Source organism: Canis lupus, chromosome 9 (assembly GCF_048164855.1).
Source record: "Canis lupus baileyi chromosome 9, mCanLup2.hap1, whole genome shotgun sequence".
Taxonomy (NCBI): Eukaryota; Metazoa; Chordata; class Mammalia; order Carnivora; family Canidae; genus Canis; species Canis lupus.
In genome coordinates, this window is record NC_132846.1 from 9,744,069 (window position 1) to 9,767,891 (window position 23,823).

General features: G+C 45.4%; 1 protein-coding gene and 3 long non-coding RNA genes across 6 annotated transcripts in view; 2 read left to right on the forward strand and 2 right to left on the reverse strand.

Moving 5' to 3' along the window:
• Window positions 1-903, reverse strand: part of LOC140639758 (uncharacterized) — a 106,997-nt gene extending 106,094 nt beyond the window's left edge. Inside the window, exon 1 of the long non-coding RNA XR_012036375.1 lies at window positions 406-903. This is a non-coding gene — a long non-coding RNA (uncharacterized lncRNA). The remainder of the gene's footprint in view (window positions 1-405) is intronic.
• LOC140639757 (uncharacterized) lies at window positions 1-23,221 on the forward strand. Of its 3 annotated transcripts, XR_012036374.1 has the most exons (9): window positions 1-344; window positions 726-814; window positions 13,680-13,761; window positions 14,269-14,342; window positions 14,479-14,559; window positions 15,225-15,288; window positions 18,876-19,054; window positions 21,993-22,136; window positions 22,622-23,221. It is a non-coding gene; the product is annotated as an uncharacterized lncRNA (long non-coding RNA). The 3 variants fall into 3 exon arrangements; XR_012036373.1 differs by lacking the exons at window positions 21,993-22,136; window positions 22,622-23,221 and having other exon boundaries at window positions 4-344; window positions 18,876-19,613; XR_012036372.1 differs by lacking the exons at window positions 13,680-13,761; window positions 14,269-14,342; window positions 14,479-14,559; ... (2 more) ...; window positions 21,993-22,136; window positions 22,622-23,221 and adding an exon at window positions 2,594-4,681 and having other exon boundaries at window positions 10-344.
• On the reverse strand, window positions 2,930-6,332 carry LOC140639759 (uncharacterized). Its single transcript, XR_012036376.1, has 2 exons — window positions 6,155-6,332; window positions 2,930-3,146 (listed from the first exon to the last, which is right to left on the reverse strand). It is a non-coding gene; the product is annotated as an uncharacterized lncRNA (long non-coding RNA).
• Window positions 7,993-10,494, forward strand: FOXG1 (forkhead box G1). Its single transcript, XM_072838102.1, has one exon. It carries the CDS (start codon window positions 8,061-8,063, stop codon window positions 9,549-9,551), a length of 1,491 nt encoding a protein of 496 aa, XP_072694203.1. The 5' UTR covers window positions 7,993-8,060; the 3' UTR covers window positions 9,552-10,494.
• Window positions 23,222-23,823: the final 602 nt, after the last annotated feature.

Below are 23,823 nucleotides of genomic sequence, written 5' to 3' on the forward strand. Positions count from 1 at the left end.
GCGCGCGGCCGCCGAGGCAGCAGTTGGGACAGCTCCGGGGCGAGCCCTGCGCCGCTCAGCTCCTCGACTGCGCGCCGCCGCCGCCTGCCAGCTTCACACGCTGCTTTCCAAAGGAGCTGGGCTTTTTCAACGTTTCCACCTCCTTGGGGCCTCATCTATCTTATCTAGCAAGTTCACGCTCCAAAGAGAAAAGAAAAGAGAGAAAAACAAGAAAACCTCTTCGCCGTGGTGATTCACGGTTCACAGGCTCACGAGCCAAACTTTGCCGACCGTGCCTTTCCCGTGAACACCACTTTCTCTCCTGCGTGCCTTAGGACAAGCCCAGAAGGAAGATACTACAATTGGTAAACAAGAATCTAGGATTGTGTTTCAGAATAAAAGTGACCATCCCCACGCCCCCACTACCTTTGTCGTAGATTCTGCAACCGAGGAGTCGGGTTGTTTTGTTTCCACCCGCTAACGGAAACCTGTTCCTGGCGCGAGTCTGCGTCTAGCTTGCCCGGGCCGCTCCTCGCCTCCCAGGATGCGGCTCCTTGCAAAGGGCAGGAGGGAGATCGGGCTATCACTGGGCTCCCCTACTGGGTTCAACGCCCCTTGCGTGTAACTGAATATTTGAATCAACTTCACCTACCCGTGCCCTAATCTTTAACTCGGAGCTGTGCTTTATACAAATGATAAGCTTAAAACCATTAACCGGTCTCTATTTTCTTTTTTTCCGCCTTCAGCGTAGCAGATGACCTCTTGGCCCAAAAATATTGATCTGTGTGCGTGCCTCCGGCGTGATGTGCAAACACGAGACATCTCGTCTGGAAAGGTAACTATGGGGGGGGGGGGGAATCCGGAAATGAAACCTAACAGCAAGTCCTGTGAGCTCCATTGCGCCCGGCAGGCTCGGCGACAAAGGAGCGCGGGGCAGGCGCGCGGGAGTGCGCGGGGAGGCGCGGGGAGGCGCGGGGAGGCGCGGGGAGGCGCGGCGGGCCGGGAGCCGGGACTCCGCGACGCTCCGCGCCGGGACCCCGCCTGGTTGAAGCCTCTCCGGGCGAGCGGGGGAGGGAGAAGATCAGGACCTTTTGGAAACACCGCTCCAATAGTTTCCACCGCTTTTTGGAGGAGGAGGGAGGGGGAAGACCCACAGGAACCGCAGTTCGAGAGTGAGCAGGCAGGTGGGTACGAGATACGCAGGAAGTCAAAACTGGCTCATTGGTTTGTCCATCTGGGTTTCTAGAAAGGGAGCTGATCTATTGGATTAGCAAATAGTTTACTTTCTCTCATTTGACTTTCCCAGTGAGAATGACTCTGTGATGGAGGTTTCTCCGCGTGCCTTTTGGCCTGCCCGCCCCAACGCTTGCAGTTTCTTTTCTTTTTTTTTTTTTTTTTTCTTTTCTCATTCCTTCACAGACCCTTAGTGGGTAGGAGCATTTTCTCAAACACACTCATCACTCTCTTATACGGACCCTGGGCTGTTCAGTGCCCTTCGTGGACCTTTGAGAGGTGACCACCTAAGAACCGCGATTAACGCAGATCCATCTTTCCTCACAACGACCGGAGTTTGGGGGGCCTTTTAGAAGGGTGCTTCAAAATAGAGGAGACTGGATGCACCACAGTCTCCGAAGAGTGCTATAACACTTCCCAAAGTAGATTATTCAGGCTCCTGCGGGAAATCAAATTGAAGCTCCAACTAATTAAGGAGAACGGTGACAGGATAGTTAGAAGCTCAGCATTTTGAGGCCTGTAAGTTCTTCGTTAAGCCTGATATATATTTATGAAGTCTTTCTTTTTCTCCCTTGTTTGATGCCCCACTGATGGAAAATCCATTATCTTGTGTTCTGACTTTCACCAAGCACTGTCCCCTTTCAGATAGACTCCAGGGTTAAAGCTAAAGACAGACCTCCATCGTTCTCATCATTCTCGGTTACCATCACCCTTCCAACTCTTTGTCTTTCGCTGTAGCATTTCCTGACCCTTTGAAGGAAGAGCTGTGCCATTTCCTTGGGCAACTTGAGGACAAAAAGGACCTCTCAGAGCACGCTTGCCCAAAAGGTGTGGGAGCATTTCTCCCGATTGGATCAGTTCAAGAAATGGAACAGGCTTGCCCTCACACTAGCAGGGACTCAACAACTTCTGAAAATTGTCTACCCTCGGAGATCTTAAGGGGGCTGGCAAATAATGGGAAGCAAGTAAAGAGTAGTGGGCATTTTGTATATTTACAAAAAAATGTGTATTTGACTGAAAGACTCGAAGAGACTTTTTTAAAGTCCTTGGCCCTGGGCGATAATACTTCATTGTCTATCTCTCTGTGCCTGGCTCTCCACAAGCTAATATTGGGAAGAGGTTACTCCCGAGTGTATTTTGTTGCAGGGCTCCTGCAGTTTCTTTGGATGAGTGTGTACTTGCCTTCAGAGAGCTTGGAGCCTCTGACAGCATCACGGAAACCTGCCTGTGGAGTCCCAGGGGTCTCCATTCATCCAGCCCTTCTTCTTCTTCCTTTACCTTGGACTTTCTCGCTTCCGAAGCTTCGATAGCTCATACCAGTTAAACATTTCGACTCTCAAATACGAGGCTCTCCCATAGTTTTCTTCTTTTTTTTCTCGAGGTTCTCAAGCAAAATTGCCGGTGCCACAATGTTATGATGGAAGGATGCTGAAATGACAGGCCTAGTAGACGCTTGTCTTAATCATCGGCTTCTTAATTTAGTTTTAGTGCGGTGTGTGTGTGTGTGTGTGTGTGTGTGTGTGTGTGCTTGTGCGCGCGCACACATGCTCGCACACATGTGCGCGCCCCCGGGGATATTGGGGGTGTGCGCGTGCGCGCTAAGAGCAGCCGCTTGACAACCTGCAGCTCCCTAATGAGTGACGAGGCAGGGCTGCTGCAGAAAAGTAACACTTCCCTGGTGTGAAGACCTCTTACTGAGAAGTTTAGTTCACTACTGTTCTCGCAAACCTAATCGTATAACCTGTAACCAAAACCCACAGAACAAGGATACAACACGCTAAAGAGTAACTTACAATCACTAAATGTTAGCACCATTACCTGCTGTTAGGAAGGGATTGCAGACCTCGGCTCGTCAGTCTCTGGAAATACCTGGATGCCTCTGCATGAGTTCCACTTGTTCCCAAACGTCCTGGGGTCAGGGACTCCCTATGCATCTGCAGGAAGAGAGCTTTAGCCAGAGCTTGGTGCCACTCCAAAGACTCACTGTCCAGGGAGCCAAAAGCAAAGTGGATTTTAGGTAAAAACGGCCTCCCCTCCTTTAACATGCAGGTAGACAGGAAGAAAGAAGTGAAAAACCGACAGAAAGCGGGAAGGGCTTTAAGGAAGACTTAATGTAACACCGCCAAATGAAAAAAAAATAAATGTGCGGCTCCCTACTCAGAAGCAATAGGCTGTGGATCCTTGGTTATTAATTAAAACTAGAGGTGAAATAATCTAATTCATTTCCCAAGCAATTCTTCTGTTGGAACTGCTGACTCTTTACAAGGCCTGTCCTCTTTTGGGGGGTAGGTGATGGGGTGGGACAGCAGACAGAGAAGGAGAGATGTTTACCACTATATATATACCAGAAAATTATGTTTGTTCTGACTTATGCTTTGATTCCTTAACAGTGTACATTTATAGATGTTTGTGTGTGAGAGATTAAGATTAAGCTGATGACGAGAAACTAGTAGACTGATACAGAATTTGTTTTAGATTTGAGACCACTGGATACCCCTCTGTCTTCTGAAAGTAATCATGGGGACTGAGTGAGGTGGAAATACAGAGTTGGGGCTTCATGTGTTTAGGACAGAGGCCCGAGGTGGACATGGGCAGTCCTTCAAATCCAATTTGCACCCAAATTGACCAGTAGGATTCACAAAGCTCCATCCAGGGACTTTCAACTTGCACAATGCTCTGCCCAAGTACCCCCTCCCCCTCCATTTCATCTAGTAGCAGTTCTAAAAAGAAGCCATTGCTGAGACAAATGTGGGCTGCTGAGTAAATAGTGCGTGTTTTGTTGAACAAGCCTACCCCCACACCTATATATACATTTATATATATATGTATATGTATATGTATACACACACACACACAGAGTACTACTCTATCTCACCATAAAGTCCAATTAAAATTATTAAAAGGTTAATAAAATCACCTCCCCCCAAATTGCAAATGACCTCTGTCATTAGGGAGAAGAGATCTTTAGAGTGATTAAAGTATAAGCTATTTATTCCTACACAAATATCCTATTTTGAGACTTACATCTATGCAATCCTTAAAATAATATAACACATTCTTAATTTGCATGCAAACTATTTTTCCAGTCAATATAAGCTCCTGGCACATCAAACCAGATTATTACAGCTCTCATTAGCAGACCCCCGTTTTCGCTTTTTGAAAGTAAACAAAAGAAAAACTTATTTTCACCTGCTAAAATTTTATACAGGATTACAAAACAATGCACACTCAGCTTTGACCTAAGAAACACCTTTAAAACATTAAAAATTCATCAGTCAGTGCTGGTGTTGTATTCAAGGAATGCTCCTCCAGTTTGCTGCTGAGCTCAGATTTGAATAAAATGTCCAATGTTAACAAACAATACCCACGTTTGGCACTTTGTGTATTAAATTGATCAAACAGATTTTAGGAGGCACAATGCACAATTTGTACAGACCTGATTGAGTTAATATAATATCAGCAAATTTTACATCGAAATGATTCTGTTTCTTTTCTTTGTGTTTAAAACCAGCACAGATTACAAATTTTAATGATCTGAAAATGTTTGGTATACAAAATCATGCTTATTTCAGTATTAGCAAAAACACAAGAAATTTTTCAACACAAACACCCAGCTGTGTCTATTTTAAAAGCAGTTCAATGACAGCTTGCACTTATGAGCATGCAATCAGCTAATTTCGCTTTTTTTTCTTCTGTGTTAATCAACACTTTCCTTCCTGCATATCAGAGTACAAATAGTATAGTTACTCCACATCAGTAAATGTTTACGTAACCTGTCCTTTCCCAAGAATCCGGTTACACCGAATCATTTCACGCTAGACCGACTACGAAAACGTACCGGGCCGTCCACCTCAGAGGGAGCCCTTGTGTGCCATTATAAGTGGTGATGAGAAGGGGGGTTGTAGGGGGAGAAATGGGGAGGAGTAGGTGGAGGAATGGAGCTAGGGAGAGGAATAGACTGAGGAGAAGGGGGGGTAGTGAGTGGGGAGGAGGGAGGAAGAGGGGAGGAGGGAGGAAAGTGAGTTGAGGAAAAGTAGGAATAACAGGCCCGAGGCAGGGGGAAGAGTGAAAGGAGGAAAGTGAGCAGAAAGAAGAGGAAGGCTCACAGATCTGTCCAGCCGGCCCACAAAGCCCATTAGCTCACCCAGCTCTGTAAGAAATTGGAGCTTAGAAGTCAGTTTGGGGCTCTGTCACCATCAACGTTGATAGCTGGGACCCTTCAACTTTCCCACATGAAAATATAGATTAAGTGAGGAAATAAGTAGAAATGGGAGGGGGGGGGATACATACATACATACATACATACAGTGGAAGGACAGATGCAGTTAGTCCAATGTTCAAAGTTTCTTTATGGTATTCCTAACAGATGTAAAATCACTAGCTATTGGTAATCGTCTGTTATTCAGAGTTTATTCTCTCTTTCTCTTCCTCAGGATTTCAAAGTAGGGAGTGGGGTGCCCAGAGAGAGAGAGAGAGTGCCACAACCCCATATGAACTTGAGTATTCTTGTGTTCATCAACCGAATTCTTTTTATTAGAATTGAACTTTGACATCACCTCTTCTCCCTTCCTTTTCTTAAATACTAAATCCGCCAATTTAATTGATAGTTTATCAGAGTGCGTGAATGTTTACATTTTATGATGATTTTGCAGAGGAGGGGGAAAGTGCCTTTCATTTATGCTTCTCCTCCACCTCCCTCTTCTCTAGGGCTACATCCTCCGTAAAATGTGGTATGTTTCGTACCCATGTGGGATGAAACAGCCTTTGATCAGTGTGCTCCGCACCAAATTCCAATCCCTGGGAAATGCTGGGCCTTAGCCCTGCCCCTGGCCACGGGATCCTTTTAAAGCCCCCGAATCACAATCTCCCCACTCACTTCAGTCCTCAGCCGAACCTTCCCAGTTCGAAAGCCCAAGAAGCTGGGGCTGTGGGACCCACGTACCCAGGGCTTCTAGTTGCCTTCCGTCCGCATTCGGGGTGGGAAAGGCCTGGCTTCGGCATGCGGTTCTTTCAGCATTAAGGCCCGCACAAATCAAAAGCGTTTGAGAAACGGAAAGAAAAAAGAAAAGAGGGAGTGAAAACAGGAAGGCTTTAAAAAAAAAAAAAAGAAAGAAATAGCCGCCCACCCTTATTTTCCTTCCAATGTCAACAAGCAAAATGAAACATTTCCAGGGTGATCGCTCGCGGCTACTCGCTTCCAATTCGGATTAGAAGCTGAGCAGACGCTGGGGCGGCGGAGAGAAGGCGACACCGGGTCACCCAGCGTGTGAGCGACGGTCCGGAGCAGGAGAGGAGGGGAAGGAAGAGAGAGACACAGAGGCAGAGCATGTGTTACCTGGTTTATTTCGAGACTGTTTGGTATTGTTCGCTGAGCACCCCTCCTTGCGGAAGGCTACCCTAGGCGCCCACCACTGAGCCGCCCCCGCCCGCCGCCGCCGCCGCCGCCGCCGCCTCCGCGCCGGCAGCCCCAGGGCCCGGCTTCCCCGCGGGCCCGAGCCCCGAGCCCCGAGCCCCGAGCTCGCCGCCGCCCGGCCGCAGGAACCGAGTAAGTAGCCCCCGTTTGGCCCCGCGCTCGCCAGCCCACTCCCTCCGCCTCATCCCTCCGTCTCCGACCCTCGGCCGGACCCGCCGCCCCCCCACGCCAGGGGTGGGCCTTCCCTCGCCTTCCCTCCCCTGCCCTCCGAAGCCTCGCCGGGGTGTTACCTACGAGGGGCACAGTTTTCCTACGGGCTCGGCAATGCCGCCCCGGGCCTGGAGGGCCGACTCGGGGCCGGTCGCGCCTCGCCTCTTCCTCCTCCACTTCCTGCCCTCTCCTCGCACCCCGTCCCCGCACTCCCACTCTCTCCGCCCCACCGCCGCGGCCGCCCCCGCCCCCGCCCCCGCCCCCGCTTTTAAAAATGAAATGGAATACAAACTTTAATCAATAACGACAAACATTGACGCTCAAACGAAAATGGCCCGACACGGCGAGGAGGCAGCCGGAAATGTGAGCTATCTGCCCTAAGAGGGGGACCTCGGCGGAGCGGCCCGCAGGGCGGAGGGGGTGGCGGGGGCGCCGAGAGGGCCGCGGCGCAGCGTGCTCCGGGCGGCGTATCCCTACGCGGCTCCGCGCGGCCGCGAGGCCCAGGCCCGCGGCGAGGGGGAGGCGAGCGCCGAGGGGGCGGGAGCCGGCGGGCGGGGCGGGGGTGGGTGGGCCCGGGTCCGCCGATTGGTCGACGGCGGGAGAGACGCTCCCGCACGCCGCCGGCTCTGATTGGCCGAGCGGTAGGAAAGGTTAAACCAAAAATTTTTTTACAGCCCTAGTGTGCGCCTGTAGCTCGGAAAATTAATTGTGGCTATAGCCGCCTCGATCGCTGTCTCCCCAGCCTCGCCGCGGCCGCTCCGGGACGCGCCCGCCCGCCGCCCGGCTCTCCCCCCCTTTGGGCTGCTGCTGCTGCTGCTGTGACTGCTGCTGCGAGAGGAGGAGGAGGAGGAGGAAGCAGCAGAAGGGGGGGGGAGCGGGGGGTGGGGGGGAGACCAAGAAGTAGAGTTGGGAGCGAGGGAGCTTCACCCCCGGGGCGGTGGTTGTTTCTTTTTTCTCTTTCTTTCTTTTTTTCTTTTCCCTTTTTTTTTTTTTTTTTCTTCTAATTCCTGAGGGGTGGTTGCTGCTTTTGCTACATGACTTGCCAGCGCCGGAGCCTGCGGTCCAACTGCGCTGCTGCCGGAGCGCTCAGTGCCGCCGCCGCCGCCCGCGCCGCCCGCGCCCCGCTCGGCACCCACCGGTCGCCGCCGCCCGCCGCGCCGCTGTCCCGCTCCCGCGCCGCCGCCGCCGCCGCCGCCGCCGCCGCTTCCCCCCCGACGACTGGGTGATGCTGGACATGGGAGATAGGAAAGAGGTGAAAATGATCCCCAAGTCCTCGTTCAGCATCAACAGCCTGGTGCCGGAGGCGGTCCAGAACGACAACCACCACGCGAGCCACGGCCACCACAACAGCCACCACCCCCAGCACCACCACCACCACCACCACCACCACCACCACCCGCCGCCGCCCGCCCCGCAGCCGCCGCCGCCGCCGCCGCCGCAGCAGCAGCCGCCGCCGCCGCCGCCGCCGCCCCAGGCACCGCAGCCCCCCCAGGCGCGGGGCGCCCCGGCAGCCGACGACGACAAGGGCCCCCAGCAGCTGCTGCTCCCGCCGCCGCCGCCGCCGCCGCCGCCGCCGCCGCCGGCCGCCGCCCTGGACGGGGCCAAGGCGGACGGGCTGGGCGGCAAGGGCGAGCCGGGCGGCGGGCCCGGGGAGCTGGCGCCCGTCGGGCCGGACGAGAAGGAGAAGGGCGCCGGCGCCGGGGGGGAGGAGAAGAAGGGGGCGGGCGAGGGCGGCAAGGACGGGGAGGGGGGCAAGGAGGGCGAGAAGAAGAACGGCAAGTACGAGAAGCCGCCCTTCAGCTACAACGCGCTCATCATGATGGCCATCCGGCAGAGCCCCGAGAAGCGGCTCACGCTCAACGGCATCTACGAGTTCATCATGAAGAACTTCCCCTACTACCGCGAGAACAAGCAGGGCTGGCAGAACTCCATCCGCCACAACCTGTCCCTCAACAAGTGCTTCGTGAAGGTGCCCCGCCACTACGACGACCCGGGCAAGGGCAACTACTGGATGCTGGACCCGTCGAGCGACGACGTGTTCATCGGCGGCACCACGGGCAAGCTGCGGCGCCGCTCCACCACGTCGCGCGCCAAGCTGGCCTTCAAGCGCGGGGCGCGCCTCACCTCCACCGGCCTCACCTTCATGGACCGCGCCGGCTCCCTCTACTGGCCCATGTCGCCCTTCCTGTCCCTGCACCACCCCCGCGCCAGCAGCACTTTGAGCTACAACGGCACCACGTCGGCCTACCCCAGCCACCCCATGCCCTACAGCTCCGTGTTGACTCAGAACTCGCTGGGCAACAACCACTCCTTCTCCACGGCCAACGGCCTGAGCGTGGACCGGCTGGTCAACGGGGAGATCCCGTACGCCACGCACCACCTCACGGCCGCCGCGCTCGCCGCCTCGGTGCCCTGCGGCCTGTCGGTGCCCTGCTCCGGGACCTACTCCCTCAACCCTTGCTCGGTCAACCTGCTCGCGGGCCAGACCAGTTACTTTTTCCCCCACGTCCCGCACCCGTCAATGACTTCGCAGAGCAGCACGTCCATGAGCGCCCGGGCCGCGTCCTCCTCCACGTCTCCGCAGGCCCCCTCGACCCTGCCCTGTGAGTCTTTAAGACCCTCTTTGCCAAGCTTCACGACGGGACTGTCCGGGGGACTGTCTGATTATTTCACACATCAAAATCAGGGGTCTTCTTCCAACCCTTTAATACATTAACATCCCTGGGACCAGACTGTAAGTGAACGTTTTACACACATTTGCATTGTAAATGATAATTAAAAAATAAGTCCAGGTATTTTTTATTAAGCCCCCCGCCCCCATTTCTGTACGTTCGTTCAGTCTTTAGGATTGTTTATTATTCTAACAAGGTGTGGAGTGTCAGCGAGGTGCAATGTGGGGAGAATACATTGTAGAATATAAGGTTTGGAAGTCAAAATTATAGTAGAATGTGTATCTAAATAGTGACTGCTTTGCCATTTCATTCAAACCTGACAAGTCTATCTCTAAGAGCCGCCAGATTTCCATGTGTGCAGTATTATAAGTTATCATGGATCTTTATGGTGGACGCAGACCTTGAGAACAGCCTAAATTATGGGGAGAGTTTTAAAATGTTAAACTGTAATTTGTATTTAAGAAGCATTCGTAGTAAAGGTGCCCAAGAAATTATTTTGGCCATTTATTGTTTTGTCCTTTTCTTTAAAAAACCGTTTTTTTTTTCTTTTGTTTACTTTTAGACCAAAGATTGGGTTCTAAAATGCACTTGGTATGCTAAGTATTAAAAAAAAAAAAAAAAAAAAACCACAAAAAAAAAAAAAAAAAGGAAAGTTGTTTCAGTTGGCAGCACTGCCCATTCAAATGAATCAGAAGGGGACAAAATTAATGATTGCCTTCAGTTTGTGTTGTGTATATTTTGATGTATGTGGTCACTAACAGGTCACTTTTATTTTTTCTAAATGTAGTGAAATGTTAATACCTATTGTACTTATAGGTAAACCTTGCAAATATGTAACCTGTGTTGCGCAAATGCCGCATAAATTTGAGTGATTGTTAATGTTGTCTTAAAATTTCTTGATTGTGATACTGTGGTCATATGCCCGTGTTTGTCACTTACAAAAATGTTTACTATGAACACACAGAAATAAAAAATAGGCTAAATTCATATATATCTTGATACTTTTGTCTCTTTTATTAAATAGAGCTAATTTTTAAAAGACCATTAAAGTCCTAGGGAATTCAAAGGCTTTTTCGGCCAACTAAAATTTAACTGCTCCTTTCATTTGAATTGAGACTTCAAAAAAATTAAAATACCTTTTTTTTTTCCCCATTGTGGAATCAAATTTTACAAGGAGCAGGCTATTTGATAAGCACTAGCTTTAAAGAAATTACAGGCTTTTCAGCTGGTATCTTCAAGTTTCTGTAGATATACAGCAAAAAAAAAAAATTATAATTTTATGTGCATAGCTATTTTACCTTGTGTTTATTTTCAAATCAGTTGATAGAATGCTTACTTTTTATATATTTTGTTTCAGGTATCTTGTTTATAGCATTTGGCAAATTATAAATAAATATATGTATATGGTTAGATAGAAGTGAATATAATGCACACATATGTAATATATATATACATATATATATATGTGTGTATATATATGTAAACACACAGAGCCCTTCAGTTCAGGTACAATTTGCGCTATGAATGCTGCAAATATTTTTGTTTAAATATTTGTATTTATACTTTCTAAGTCAGCATTTATTTTTGTGGCTGTTTACCCACAATGAAAGAGTTCTAATAAAGATGTGCTGAAGTTGCAATATAGATTTGCTGAAGTGATCACCTGTTGTAATGACTTGCAGATCAATGTTTATATTTTATTTTTAATTATAACTTAAAATTCTAGATGTTCAGAAGAAGTAAAATGCCTCTCTCTCCTTTTCTTTCATTTTTACGACATAGAGGTATTTATTTGATTCCCTTTTAAATGTCTGTATAATTTAATCTAGAGGTTTGTTCCTTTTGCTTAGTCATAATTTTGCTTTAACTTACAGTATGCATATGCATGCGTATATATGCATATATATCAATCTGAAACAAAATGAAAACATTTTTTGAATTGTTTCAGCATCTCAATTGCTATGACTGCAGAAAATAATTAGAAAACCTAAGTAAAAGGTTTAGTAACTAATTGGATCCTGTGGAGAGTCTATGGAGGACAAGTTGTTCATTTGTTACAATTGTATAGTCTGAAATGTGTTCTGCAGTAATGCAATAAGCTGGCTACTTCTTACAATGGGCCCAATGAAAAATAATCTGTCCCCAAGATGTTATCGGCAAACACTTAGAGAGTTGCTCAGGAAAAAGGGGGGGGGGAAAGCCTAGGAGAGAAGCAAGCGGACTCAAATAGATTGAAATAGAAATGCAGAATAGTTCTAATATTGGGACATAGGGATGGATGGGTTGTGGAAGGGAGAGACAGAAGAAGACAGAAGAAAGGAAAAGATATTTGGGGATGGGGGGGGAGCATCTCCCACTACCAAAAAGAAAGAAAGAGAAAGAGGATGCTGTTTGAGAAAGATAGATAAAGTTGAGGAAAATTAAAAGAGCTGGAACCAAATATACACAAATGGGAAATTGACTAAAATAGACCAAGACAGCTAGTTTAATTATCTCCTTTAAGCAGACTGGACACGATTTTGTTTTCTTAGTAAAAGAGCAGTTTCGCCAGAGGTCCAGCTTTCTTGAAATGTAACAGTTCTTCAGAATGAAGCATGAAAGAAAATTCCACAAATAAGTTGTTTTAGAAGCCAAATTTATTACTATTAAAAATAGTAATAGAGTCCAAGTGAGTGAGGTTAGGCAAGGGAAATCCCCCTCATATAAATGTGAACCAAAACAGCTCAAAGAAAAGCATGTGTTTAGACTGAAAAAGGTGATGATGTATTGTTTGCTTTTACCATGGACTTTGTGGAATGAGAATGTATTGCCACAGAAGAAATAGTCTTTTGCCTATCAAAAAGTTAAAAAGAAAGTTGAACTCTTGTATTGTGGTAAAAGGGACATAGACTCAGAAGAAAGAGTTCCTCCATGAGGTGTTTTTTTTTTTTTCTGGCCATATTAAATAAGTATACTTTTTTGTGATAAATGTTTATTTGCATGATTGAGAAATCAAATTTCAAGGGCAAACTTCTGAGGTCAAGCATAAAATTGACTTCTTTGAACTCATAGGACCTAAGGACTGGAATGGAAGTTCTATTTGGATACATCTCCCAAGTTAACATAGATAATGGATGTAACTAGAAGTAAGAATAGCTTGTTGAATACGCATACAAGATAGGGGGGAGGATGTACAGAGAGAGAAATTTGTGAAGGCCTCCTGAAGCCCGATATGAACATTTCATTTATCTCAATCTGTCCTATCATCTCTCAAGTTATCTTTTTTAAAAACGTACAGTGTTCTAGCATGGTGTTTAATTGTTGTTGTTGGTTTTTTTTTTTTTTGCAACAAATTGGTTGTAATGTTGTGTTGATATTTGTTGTCACCAACCTTTGCCAGTTAAAAATTAGCTTATGCCAGAAAAGCACTTCAAAACTTTTTGAAGCTTTTCTTCTTTCATACTTATAATTATTTTTAATGAGATGAAGGTTGCTCTTTTTGAGATTTGGAACTGAAAATGGTCATAACTTAAAACTTGAAATCCCAAACTGCAGTTTATCTCCAGGTTTAAAGTATTTTACTTGAACGTGTCTGATACAAAGTTAATACAGACTAATATATAAAACATTGAGAAAATGATTCAGACAAAAGCAGTGAGAGAACTCTTCCAAATATGTTTCTCCAACTTGTTACAAAATTGGAAATCAAGTGAACATGAAGTCTAGAACTAAGAAGATTTAATACAATTAGCTTTGTGGCAATGAAAGATTTCATGTGGCTTATATGACTTGCATAAAATCAAGTTGTAGAGAGAGAAAAAAATGAGTCTTGCAGTGTCTTGATATAATTGTATATATTTACGTTGATGGATAGTTCACCCAAATAGGTGGATACATTGAATATCTTTAGAGCTTTAAATATATAAATGTGGGGTTTTTTTTTTTTTAAATGTGTTTCCTACAACATTGTTGGGGAATTTGCTTGTGTTGAAATAATTTTGCTTTTGAGAAATTAATTTTATAGATATCTGACGTGGTTAGTTGTGTTTGGAACCAAATGCCTGCTGGAGAAATAGGCTAACAAAGGGTGAAGGTGAAGATCATTAGAGGTTTTAGAGCTGGCTGAGATGGGTTGCTGGGGTTGTATAACTGTGCCTAGAGGGCGGGGTTCCTGTACATTCCTACTTCACCAGATAACCTGCCCCCAACACCGCTTCTGCCAGACAGATGGAACTCTCCAACGTGAAAATCTGCGCAGCCATTCCAACGAGCGGGGTAGGTGAAACTTGAATTAAAATTCTCCCCTCTCCCCCCTCCCCACTTGAAGCCAATTGAGGCCAGATTCTGGAGATGTGGAAAGAATAGGGGTCATCTAGATTTTCCTTTCGCGCGAACACACGTCTGCATTCTTCCTAAGAACTACCTACCTGTAAGAGTTCAAAGGCGCTTTCATTCTCGATTTTCTTTCGCGTGTTTTTCTTTTGCGTGTTCTCATCCCAGTTATCCCCCTTTCCCTCCTCTCCCCACCCCCGCCTCCCCTCCCCCCAGCCACCAGCAGTTAAAATAATCCACCTCTTATTTTTTGGCCCCCAAACCGACCTTTTTCCCACTCTAATGGTCAGTGCGCCCCGCACCTCGTCCGGAGGATGTAGGCCAAAGAGGCTCCGAGGGAATATGATGTAGTGTTGTGCTTGAGTCTCTTTTCTCCCTTCCGATTTCTATTTGTTTTTGTTTTTGTTTTTTTTTCTTTTTTCTTCCCCCCCGCCCCCCCCTTCACTCAAGACTCTGCCTGGTGTTGGCCGAAGGATGCCGAAGAAAGACTGATGATGGACTGGGACGCTCTTACCCCAAGATTGGTAAGTGCAAGTGCTTTTCGGAGGGAGGAGGGCTACGTCAGATTGCTTTTTGACTAAGGCTTCAACCGCGACTTTGAGGCCCGGGGCTAAAGTGCTCCTCTTTTTTTTTTTTTTTTTTTTTGAAAAATTTCCTTAGCGGGCGCGCTATCCACAGAAGTAGCTGAGAGAGAATGCATGTTTTTTTCCACGTCGGCGGAAAGTCACCGTGGATCCCTAAGTAAAGAGGACGAAGACGTGGCAAAGAGGGATGAAGAGAAAACGAGTCGAATTTAAGAGGAGGAGAGGGGTAGTGGGAGGCTGAAATAGGTCCCAAAGTGCAGAGTGATCCAATTCGTGGAAATAAGATTTCTTAGTCTTGCCGCAGCTTCCAGGATACCGTAACGGACCTTTCTTACCGTTCAAAGTCAGGCATTTGTTCTCCCTATTTGAGACAAAGCTCCTTGCTCCAAAGTTCTTTTTTTTTTTTTTTTCTTTGCTTCTTCTCCTCCCCGCACCTTTTATTCTTCTTTTTTTTCTTTCTCTTTCTTTCTTTCTTTCTTTCTTTCTTTCTTTCTTTCTTTCTTTCTTTCTTTCTTTCTTTCTTTTTTTTTTTTTGGTAGAACGCCCCTCCTCCCCCTATTTTCACCCTAACTTTGCCAACCTCTCCCAGAGCTGGCCCTCCGCCCCCAGCTCCGTGGCCTGGGTCAGGCGAGGGTCCCCTCGGGATCTAGCGGAACTGCCCCAGGTACAGTGCGGCGGGACTGCGGAGGGAGGCTTCTCCTCCTGTTCAGAGGACTGGGGAAAAGCGCACCGTTCTGGGCTTGACTTTGTCCCTGATGGGAATATCCCAGTTCCCGGCTTTGGGAATCTCAGGCAAATAATTGATTCTTAATGCACACTTAGGAGACGGCCGTGTGAGCTCAGGAGCCTGGCTGTCCCGGGAGTGCCCGCAGCGCACCAGACACAGGTTAGCTGCACCCGGAGCGCGTTCGGGCCCTCGCCCCGATTCCCTCGTAGCCTTCGCGGCGCCTCGGGGACTCCTGGGTGAAGTCGGAGAAGCGCACGGCGGCGGGGCTAGAAGTGGTCGCGGCAGGGCCCCGGCGGCTGGCGTCCCGGGGCTCGGGAATCCCGGAGGAGAGGGATCGAGGCTGCCGAGTCGGGGCGGCGCCGGCGGCCGGGAGCCGGGCAGGGAGGAGCGCGCTTCGGGAAGTGGCGGCCGCGGCTCGGGCGGGCGGGCGGGCAGCCCGGCGCTGAGCGGGAGCAACAAGGTGAGGGCGCTCTTGCCCAGGACAAGCCGAGCTCGGAGTTGGGTCGTGCACACTGGCGGATGCCAGGAAAACTGACTCCACAGCCTTGGCTGGCGCGCTTCCCCACCTTTTTTCTTTTTTATTCTTGTCCCCCGCCCATACACACACACACACACACACACACACACACACACACACACATCCCTCCTCCCCCACCCCCCCAAGTTGTTTCTTTGTGTTTACCTGGTGCGGTTTCAGATCTCAGCACTCATCTGCTAGTTGGTAAAACTGTTTTCTCTGTCATAGACATCTTTTCTCTGTTCCATTTCGCTTTCTACCCCATTTTTCCTTCTGTCCAAGCCTGTGGTCCAAGGTGAAGGGTTCCTAAAGGAAAAAGTGCTGGCCTGGGGACAGTAGTCACCTAAACTCTAGGGTGGCCCTGGGCTTGGAGAGAGGGCGGCTGGGGTTCGGGTGGGCAGAGGGCATCCCGAGTGAGCCCGGAAAGATTCTCTGCTGGTGATCTTCAGGCTTGGGAAGAGGACGGGAGGAAAGGGACCACGTCCGACTGCCCTCCCCGCCCCCCCCCCCCCCCCACCAATTTTGATTCTCTAACTCCATCCCCAACTGGCCGTCTATTAACACTTGAGGTAGGCAGAAATCTCGAAAGTGTTGTCATCAGAAAAGGCATTTAAAATCATATCAAATAACTCAAAATTTTGTCTGTGGGGGTGAGAGGGGAAGGAGACACCCCGCGTCCTTTTGGTGGTCTGTTGCTTAACCCCTGTGATCCTCTTCCCCCGTCTTTGGCCTTGCGGAGAAGCTACACGGGAGGAAAGCACATTGCACGTCCGAGATTCGGGGACTCGTGTCCGAACGAAACAGTGTTCCGTTGCCAGACAAGTTTGGTTATTCATTTTCGCCTTAGGTTGAATTTTCCTACAGGGCTGGCACTCCCTGAATTGGGCTGTCTTCTTCAGTTCTATCCCACCCCACCCCACCCCACCCCACCCCACCCCCACCCCCTTTCTGCTCTTCTTAGTGTCTCATCCTTTGAATCAGAACACGTTTAAGGTGCAAACACTCCGCGTCTGTAGAGCAGACGTTGTTGATGCCGTTGATTGGGCGGAAAAACCAAAAACTGTAGAGGAGTTAGGGAGAGTTGTTTCTCGGTTCTTTCATTTTCTCACTGCTCTGAAATTTAATGACCTGATCATTGTTGTTTGAAGTTAAATTATCTGTTAAATTAGCCCTAAACAATAACTGATGATATTTTCCATTTGGGTCTGGTTGCCCCTGGATGGGAAGGAGAGGAGTCAGAGAATGCTTGGTCACATAGTAATATGATCAAAACCCATATTTAGGTGCCACTATGTAAGAGAAGTCACTTTCACAGAAGCTGATTTTCATAACTAAGAAATTCTTGTAAAGGCCCGAGCTCCAGAAAGACCACAGAAATTCAAGAATGAATGTAAATAAGCATCTTTGTTGATTAAGGAAAAAATATGAACACTGTATTTTCATTACTCCTCAGAATGTAAATATTCAAAATCATCATACTCTGGTTCTTGGTAATCTAAATTAATTCTGCCCTCCAAGGATAAATAGTCTCAAAAAGGAAATTTAATGTTAAGCAAAATCTGAACCATTCTAGATGCGGATTTCTAGAAATCCAAGGCATATTTATTTCTTTCAGTCAGACACTGTTTTGCAATCATTGTATGAAACAGTTTTGGAATAACGCAGATGCTTCCCCCCCCCCCCCCCCCCCGTTTCTTGTTTCAGATTGCTTGTATATGCAGGCATAGGTGTGAGAGCTTCAGGGTATATGGAGAAAATTACATTTTTCTTGTTTATTTTAACAAAAGGACCAAAGAATCTTTAAACCCAAAGTATCATAGTAGTTGGGGGAAAAAATATTTAAAAATAGTAAGCACTGTTGTGTGTTTTTCCTAGTAAAATGTGCTGAATAATTGGAGGCTTATGATAAAGGTTGAGAAAATCAGGACAAAAAAAGGGAAGTAATTTTATTATTTGATACTTTAATAATTTTTATAATTAATAATGTTTTCAAGTTTGATAACGCTTTCTTAGAAATAGTGGACTACTTCTCCCACCTCTTCAGAAAGACTCTGGATGGAATAAAGTAGCATCAGGTAGAACTAGCAGCAGGGCTTGTTTGTTTGTTTGTTTGTTTGTTTGTTTTCCCGGTAGTAGTAGGAGTAGAGTTGAAAATTTTACTTTTAATTATACACTGCAAGCTCTGATTGCAGGTTGGAAGACTAAAATCGATCATCCCTACATCGATAGTGTTGTCTATTACAGCATTGATTTGTGTTTATTTATGCAGAGACTTTCAGTTATTTACTTACATATTTCAGCATCTGCCTCTTGATTATTATTGCGGGTTGGGTTTTAACGAAAGAACTTATACAGGAAACACATTTGACAGATCACTTTTAAGTAAACTTGATAGTGAATTACGGCAACCCAAAGAGTTTACAAAATTACTTCTTCATACTTGCTTTTTTAGCAATTAGAAATCTTTTTCTTATTAAAACCTCATGCTACTTGAAAACTGCCATTCTTCTCTTCACATATTGTATTGATGTTCAATAAACTAGAAAAACAGATGATTTTTTTTATGTCAGATATGATAGAGTGAAACCCACGAGTGAGCCATGTCTTTTTCTGTTGGCATGACTAGGTTTTTCTCATAACAATAAGCTGGCCGCTGGGTATACTAAGGACGTAGATGAAAAATCAAGAGGCAGCCGGATCTGAATATAGAAATGGTATTGTTTTAAAACAGTTATTAACTTTACGTTGTTGACGGGGGTACTCAAGCTGAACAGGATATTCCAGAATTCTTCAGTATATATCAAAGGCATATATACACTCATCTGTTTAGTTATTTAGCGTATATGTACGATTCCACCTTAGGAAGATAGGCATTTATCTTGAACTCATAGCTCACATGTCAGTGTTATGTATCAGGGCTCATTTGAACAAATACAACAGCTAAGGACCACGGGGTGCGTCTTTCATAGGTACTGGCAATTGTGAGAAATTGAGATTCATTTGTGTTTGTGCTTATTATCATCACAAAATTTTGAAAGAGGACTTGAAAATTGAAAAAAAAAAGTGGTCTAATTTATCAAGGGCTATTTACGCCTCATTTTATAGGATTTTTCTTGCAGTTTGGAAGATGAGTCTTTCTTTCCTAGTAATTTGGAAGACATCTACCAAATATGGTTAACAGTCATATTCTTTCATCTCTTGCAACCCCTACTCCCGCCACCCCCTCCAGTATTTGAGAGAGATATAGAAAGGAAAAGCAACCGAATTCTTTCTTGAGAATCAGAGGGCCTTGGGAGATGGAAAGAGAATTAATCTCTTCACCCCGACGAGTTTTCCTGAAAACTACTTATCCTCAGCGTCCGCGAAGTGAGAGGTGGAGCCTCACAGTCCGGCAGCTGCAGGCAGAAGGTGGGCGAGCCCAGGGACCTCAAGCTTTGCAGAAGGTTGAAAGGAGGAGTGGAGGGAGAGATCTGAGTTTGTTTATTTGGTTTATTTTATTTTTCTGTCCTGTGCCAAGCCCTTGAAATTAACACAGCGACATAGCCTTTTAGGACCAAGCACTCTTGGCATTCTTTCGTGATTGAAATTCCAGAGCATCCGAAGAGCAGGACTTATAGCTAAGGCGTGCTCACCCACCCCTCCCTCCGTCTTTTTACGCACGCACCAGCTCATCCTCACGTGCACGGGGTAGTGGACAGTGTTGACTTGAATTGCTCTCGCTTGCTCCAAGCCTTTCCTGTGAATGAACCCGAAAACACTCGACAGGTCGTGAATAATCATTTTAATGAGTGTGCAAAGCGTGCGACGGAGTGCACCGAGCTGTCGGGTTAAACAAACAACTTGTACCCTGACCAAATCCGATTGTTAAAGTGCAAAGTGATGTCAGTACCATTTCCAATGCCCTTCGGAAAACCACAGATCTGACACGCGGGAGTCCAATTTTCCCCATTAAAGAAAAATAACAATATTTTCCAACCGTGTATGTGATCTTCTTTAATATTAATCTGAGCCAAAGGAAACCTCATTTGAGAGTCAGAGAAGTAGTCATGTCACTGCTTCAAAAACAAATCAAAAGGGAAAACGAGGAAGAAATCAGAACAAATATAAAAAGTCTCAGGGAGGATTTCTTTTTGATAACTCACAATATTGTAAAAAAAAATCTTATATTAAAATGTTATAGCTCACTACAAGCAAATAATCAAGTTCACTTAACTAACCAACTGGGATTGGTAGTTTGCTTCTGTACTGACAATCTCTGTACCTGTAAAAACTTTTCCTATTGAAAATTTAACTAAAATGTTTTCTGTTAAATATTAGCCTGTGAGAGAATGAAGGGACAAGTAGTTTCCACATTTTATGCTCTTAAGAAAAACAATTTGAAGGAAAGTAATGGGAAAGGAACCCTGATGGGCCACCATCTAAAACAATAACAAAAAGCACAAGTGAGCTCTTGACAGATCACACACTCTTCTCTTTCTTTGCACAACTGCACTAGGAAAATATTTTTGTTTCTTTCCATCCAGTTAAACGATCTACTTGGAATCAGCCACATGTTCTCCTTTCCTTGTTCATTATTTTATCTTCTTTCACAATTCCAAACACCAAATACTACATGAAGAGTAAGAAAATTAAACCACAAAAGATGTAACAGAAATCCCTTTTACATATTCTCTCTAAAAATTTGGTGAAGAGAAAAGTGTAAAATCCTTCTCCTGCCAGCACCTCATACACACTCATGAGTAAAACAAAATGGCCAAGATGCTTGGAAATCAGTGTGTTACTCCCCAATAACTAGCTTCTTCAACTCAGTAACAATATGGGAAGATTAAGGTTTATATTTTCATTGGATTAAGTATTACAGGTTATGTATTTTTCTTTATTAAAGTCTGAAAATATATCACGTTCTATAGTCTGAAAGGTTATTTGTCCCCTAATAATTGTAATCAGCTTGTAGAAATGAAATGTTAGGGATATGGTACACTTGAATATGGGAGTTAGCAGCGTTTGCTCACTTAACTCCTACTAGCCATATTGTCATAGGCATATCTTTCTTTCTGACCATCTATTTCACATATGAATATGTTAACATACAACCAATTGCAGTTAAATGAAATAATCCACCTAAAACATGACTGAGGTGTTTGATGGAGTAAGCAATTTCTATGGAAGTCATTGTAGTTTTGTCTATTTTGGCTGCTAGTTTTTATACATCTGTGTTAATTTAGCACCAATTGGATAAAATGGAAGGTATTGAAATTCAGATTCCATCATCAAAACTTGGAAAAGACAACCAGTAGTTTAGGACTGTGTTTTTGTTGATTTTGACTGTTATCTAGTGAATGTCTCTATCAGAATATCAATTCCGAAAATCCTTTATTTTCTAGGAAATTTGACAAAAAATGACTATCAAAAACTAGGGGCTTGCATTTTTTATTGTTTTAAATATTTCTGGGCACACAACAGACTGTGCAGTTATTACCTAAACAGATTTCTTCTCTGTGGGCTGACTGAGTTGAGGAATTTTAGGAGTCACTGAAAGAGCCACATCCATGTCTGTTTTAAATGCACAAACAGCAAAGCTAGAGGGTGCGTCTGTTTTTGTGTGTATATATGTAGTTAAAGAACTACACTATCAAAACATTAATTATATTTGAAAGAGAGCAGAGAGCTTGTTGTGGAGAGAATTGCATTATTGAATTTATATTCCACAGAATCTGTCTGTGGAGAGGGCTGAAATTGTATACCTGTCTTATATGATGCACCCTCTCCAGTGAGGTGCATAACAAGAGCAAAGAGAGGCAAACTTGGAGGGGAGTGAGCTTAGATATTTGGATGGTCCTAAGCAAGGGAATCCACGTGCAAATGCAAATCACATGAAGAATAAACATGGGGTCTTTGTTCTCTGTCAACAAAAGCAAATATAGTATTTTTCCTCTATCAAGCAAATCACAGAATGATCTTAGCTGAATTTGGAGGAGGGGGAGAGGTTGAGTGACTAAGAATGTTTCAATTATCATATTTTTGATCCCCAAGTCCTGTTTATTTCACAGCTGCCAAGTTTTATATCCAAAATTTAGACTCTCTTCCTCCCAAATCCTACATTGGTATGAATCATCCCTGATCATTTTTAGTTTTTTGGCTTAATTACCAGTTTTCAGCTTTAAATTACCAATAAACTAATTAATCTGACTAATCTTTCTAAACTTCTGTTGAATAGTATAATAGCTGCAATAACAACAGAAATAAAATAACAAAAACTGCAGCAATAATGACAGAAATAAAATGTTAATAATAATGCAAGCAATAATAGCAGAAACAATTTTAAAATAATTTCTCTGGTCGACAGGATGAAGATGGAATCCATTTCAGTCTGAAATGTGTTTCATGGCTGCAGCGGGCATTCCTCTGATTTCTTGTTTCACTGGTTAGATGGATGATCCATTCCAGCCCAACTCAAGTGTTCTTATAAAGACTCCTTTGGTCTAATATGGTAGGTCTCTTTAATAGCACTAGGCGCTTTTGTACCCATTCCTCTTCATTGCTATAGGCATGTCCCCTTCGGACACCATTCCCAAGTAAATCAGTCTGGGGTGCAGACTGGAAACAGAGGCAGACATGTGAAGGGATTCTTGGGTAGAAAGACCTGGTGCCTTCTGGCTGGAACTCTGCTGATAAATGGGCAAGTTGTCATATTTAGGAATCATGTTCACAAAGCTGAGGAGTTTCACAAGGACAAAGTAACTGAGGTTCCTTTGAGTCTAAAGAGAACACTGGCCCTGAGGAACTCAGCCCAAAGGGCAAGACACAAAAATCAAGAATTAGGTCCCCCTGATGAACTCTTTTGATTCCTTTCGGGATGAAGGGACAGAAAGGGGCCAATAAAATGAGGGGAGTAGAAGTGAAAGGAAGAAACCAGGTTGAAGATGTTCATAGCTAGTGGTGATCCAGCTAGTAACACTGAGCCTGTCTCCTTAGGAGGAGGTAGAGGTGCTTTTGTCATTTGTAAACCTACCAACGTTTACTGTTCTACGTGCAAGAACAGCCACCAGTTCCTGAGTCTGGGCTGTAAAGAATCTGCCAGTGAGTTTGTACCTACAGGAATCTAACTCCTCTCAGCCCAGCCGAATGTTCTCCCCATCTCCTAGGCACCCATCCCCCTCCCACCCCAAGAAAAAGGAAATGAAAGAAAATAAAAATCGGGTGGGGAGGGAATGAGACTCAATGTTTGTCAGGCAGATGTTGGGATTAAAGCAGGTTGTTTGATAATTGCCTTCATTTGTGGAGGGGAAAGAAAGCTGGTTAGGAGATGAAGGGCAGTTATAGGAAAGAAGAGCAGGACTGAGATAGAAATTCCTTAGCAGCCCAGCAGCTGAGGCCAAATGGAAACAGACCTCAGTTATGGAAGAATGGACGGGGAGCAAGGAAGGGTGACTATTAGATCTTTATGCTTTGTTCTGTTTTCTTTGCAAATCAACGTAGCCCTGAACATTTATGAGAAAATAAGATCTGTATGCCTTGCCAAAAAAAAAAAAAAATTACAAAACAAAGACATAACTATGAATAGCCAGTTTCGTCCTCTAGAAAACTTTTTTCTTTAGATGCTGTCTTCAACTTCACAAATGTGCACAGTCCATAACTAAAGAGTAGTTGAAGGAAGCAAGGGAAGGGAAAGAAAAGAAGGTCCCGCCTGCCTGCTGGTGGTGGTACCAGGCATCTATCTCTGCACCTTTCACAGCAGGGAGACTGAGCAATCCTCTTCAGTTTCTGTCTAGTCTCTTCATCTTCAAAAGTATGAAAATATTCCAGTTAATGAGAATATTATTTCAGGAAAGATCGGCAAAGACCGAGGAGCTTTCACTTACAGGGATAAATTCACTGGGGTGATGCTCAGTCTCCAACGGGAGGAAGGCGACTGGCTGAAACAGCATCTTGCTCTGCTCCTCAGTGGTACCCCAGGCTTTCTCTGTGCGTTAATAATAACTACTAAGTTCACTTCAACTCTTCTGGAAGTATATAGCTCTGCAACTTGAAATCAAATTGGAGCATTCCATATAAAACCCAGTTCTAATTAAAAGACTATTTTAAGGAAAATAATCTCAGTTATTGTGATTTTACTTGAATTTTTCCTTTGATCCAGAGACAACTGCCATTTGTTTCGATAAAAAAATTACAAGAAA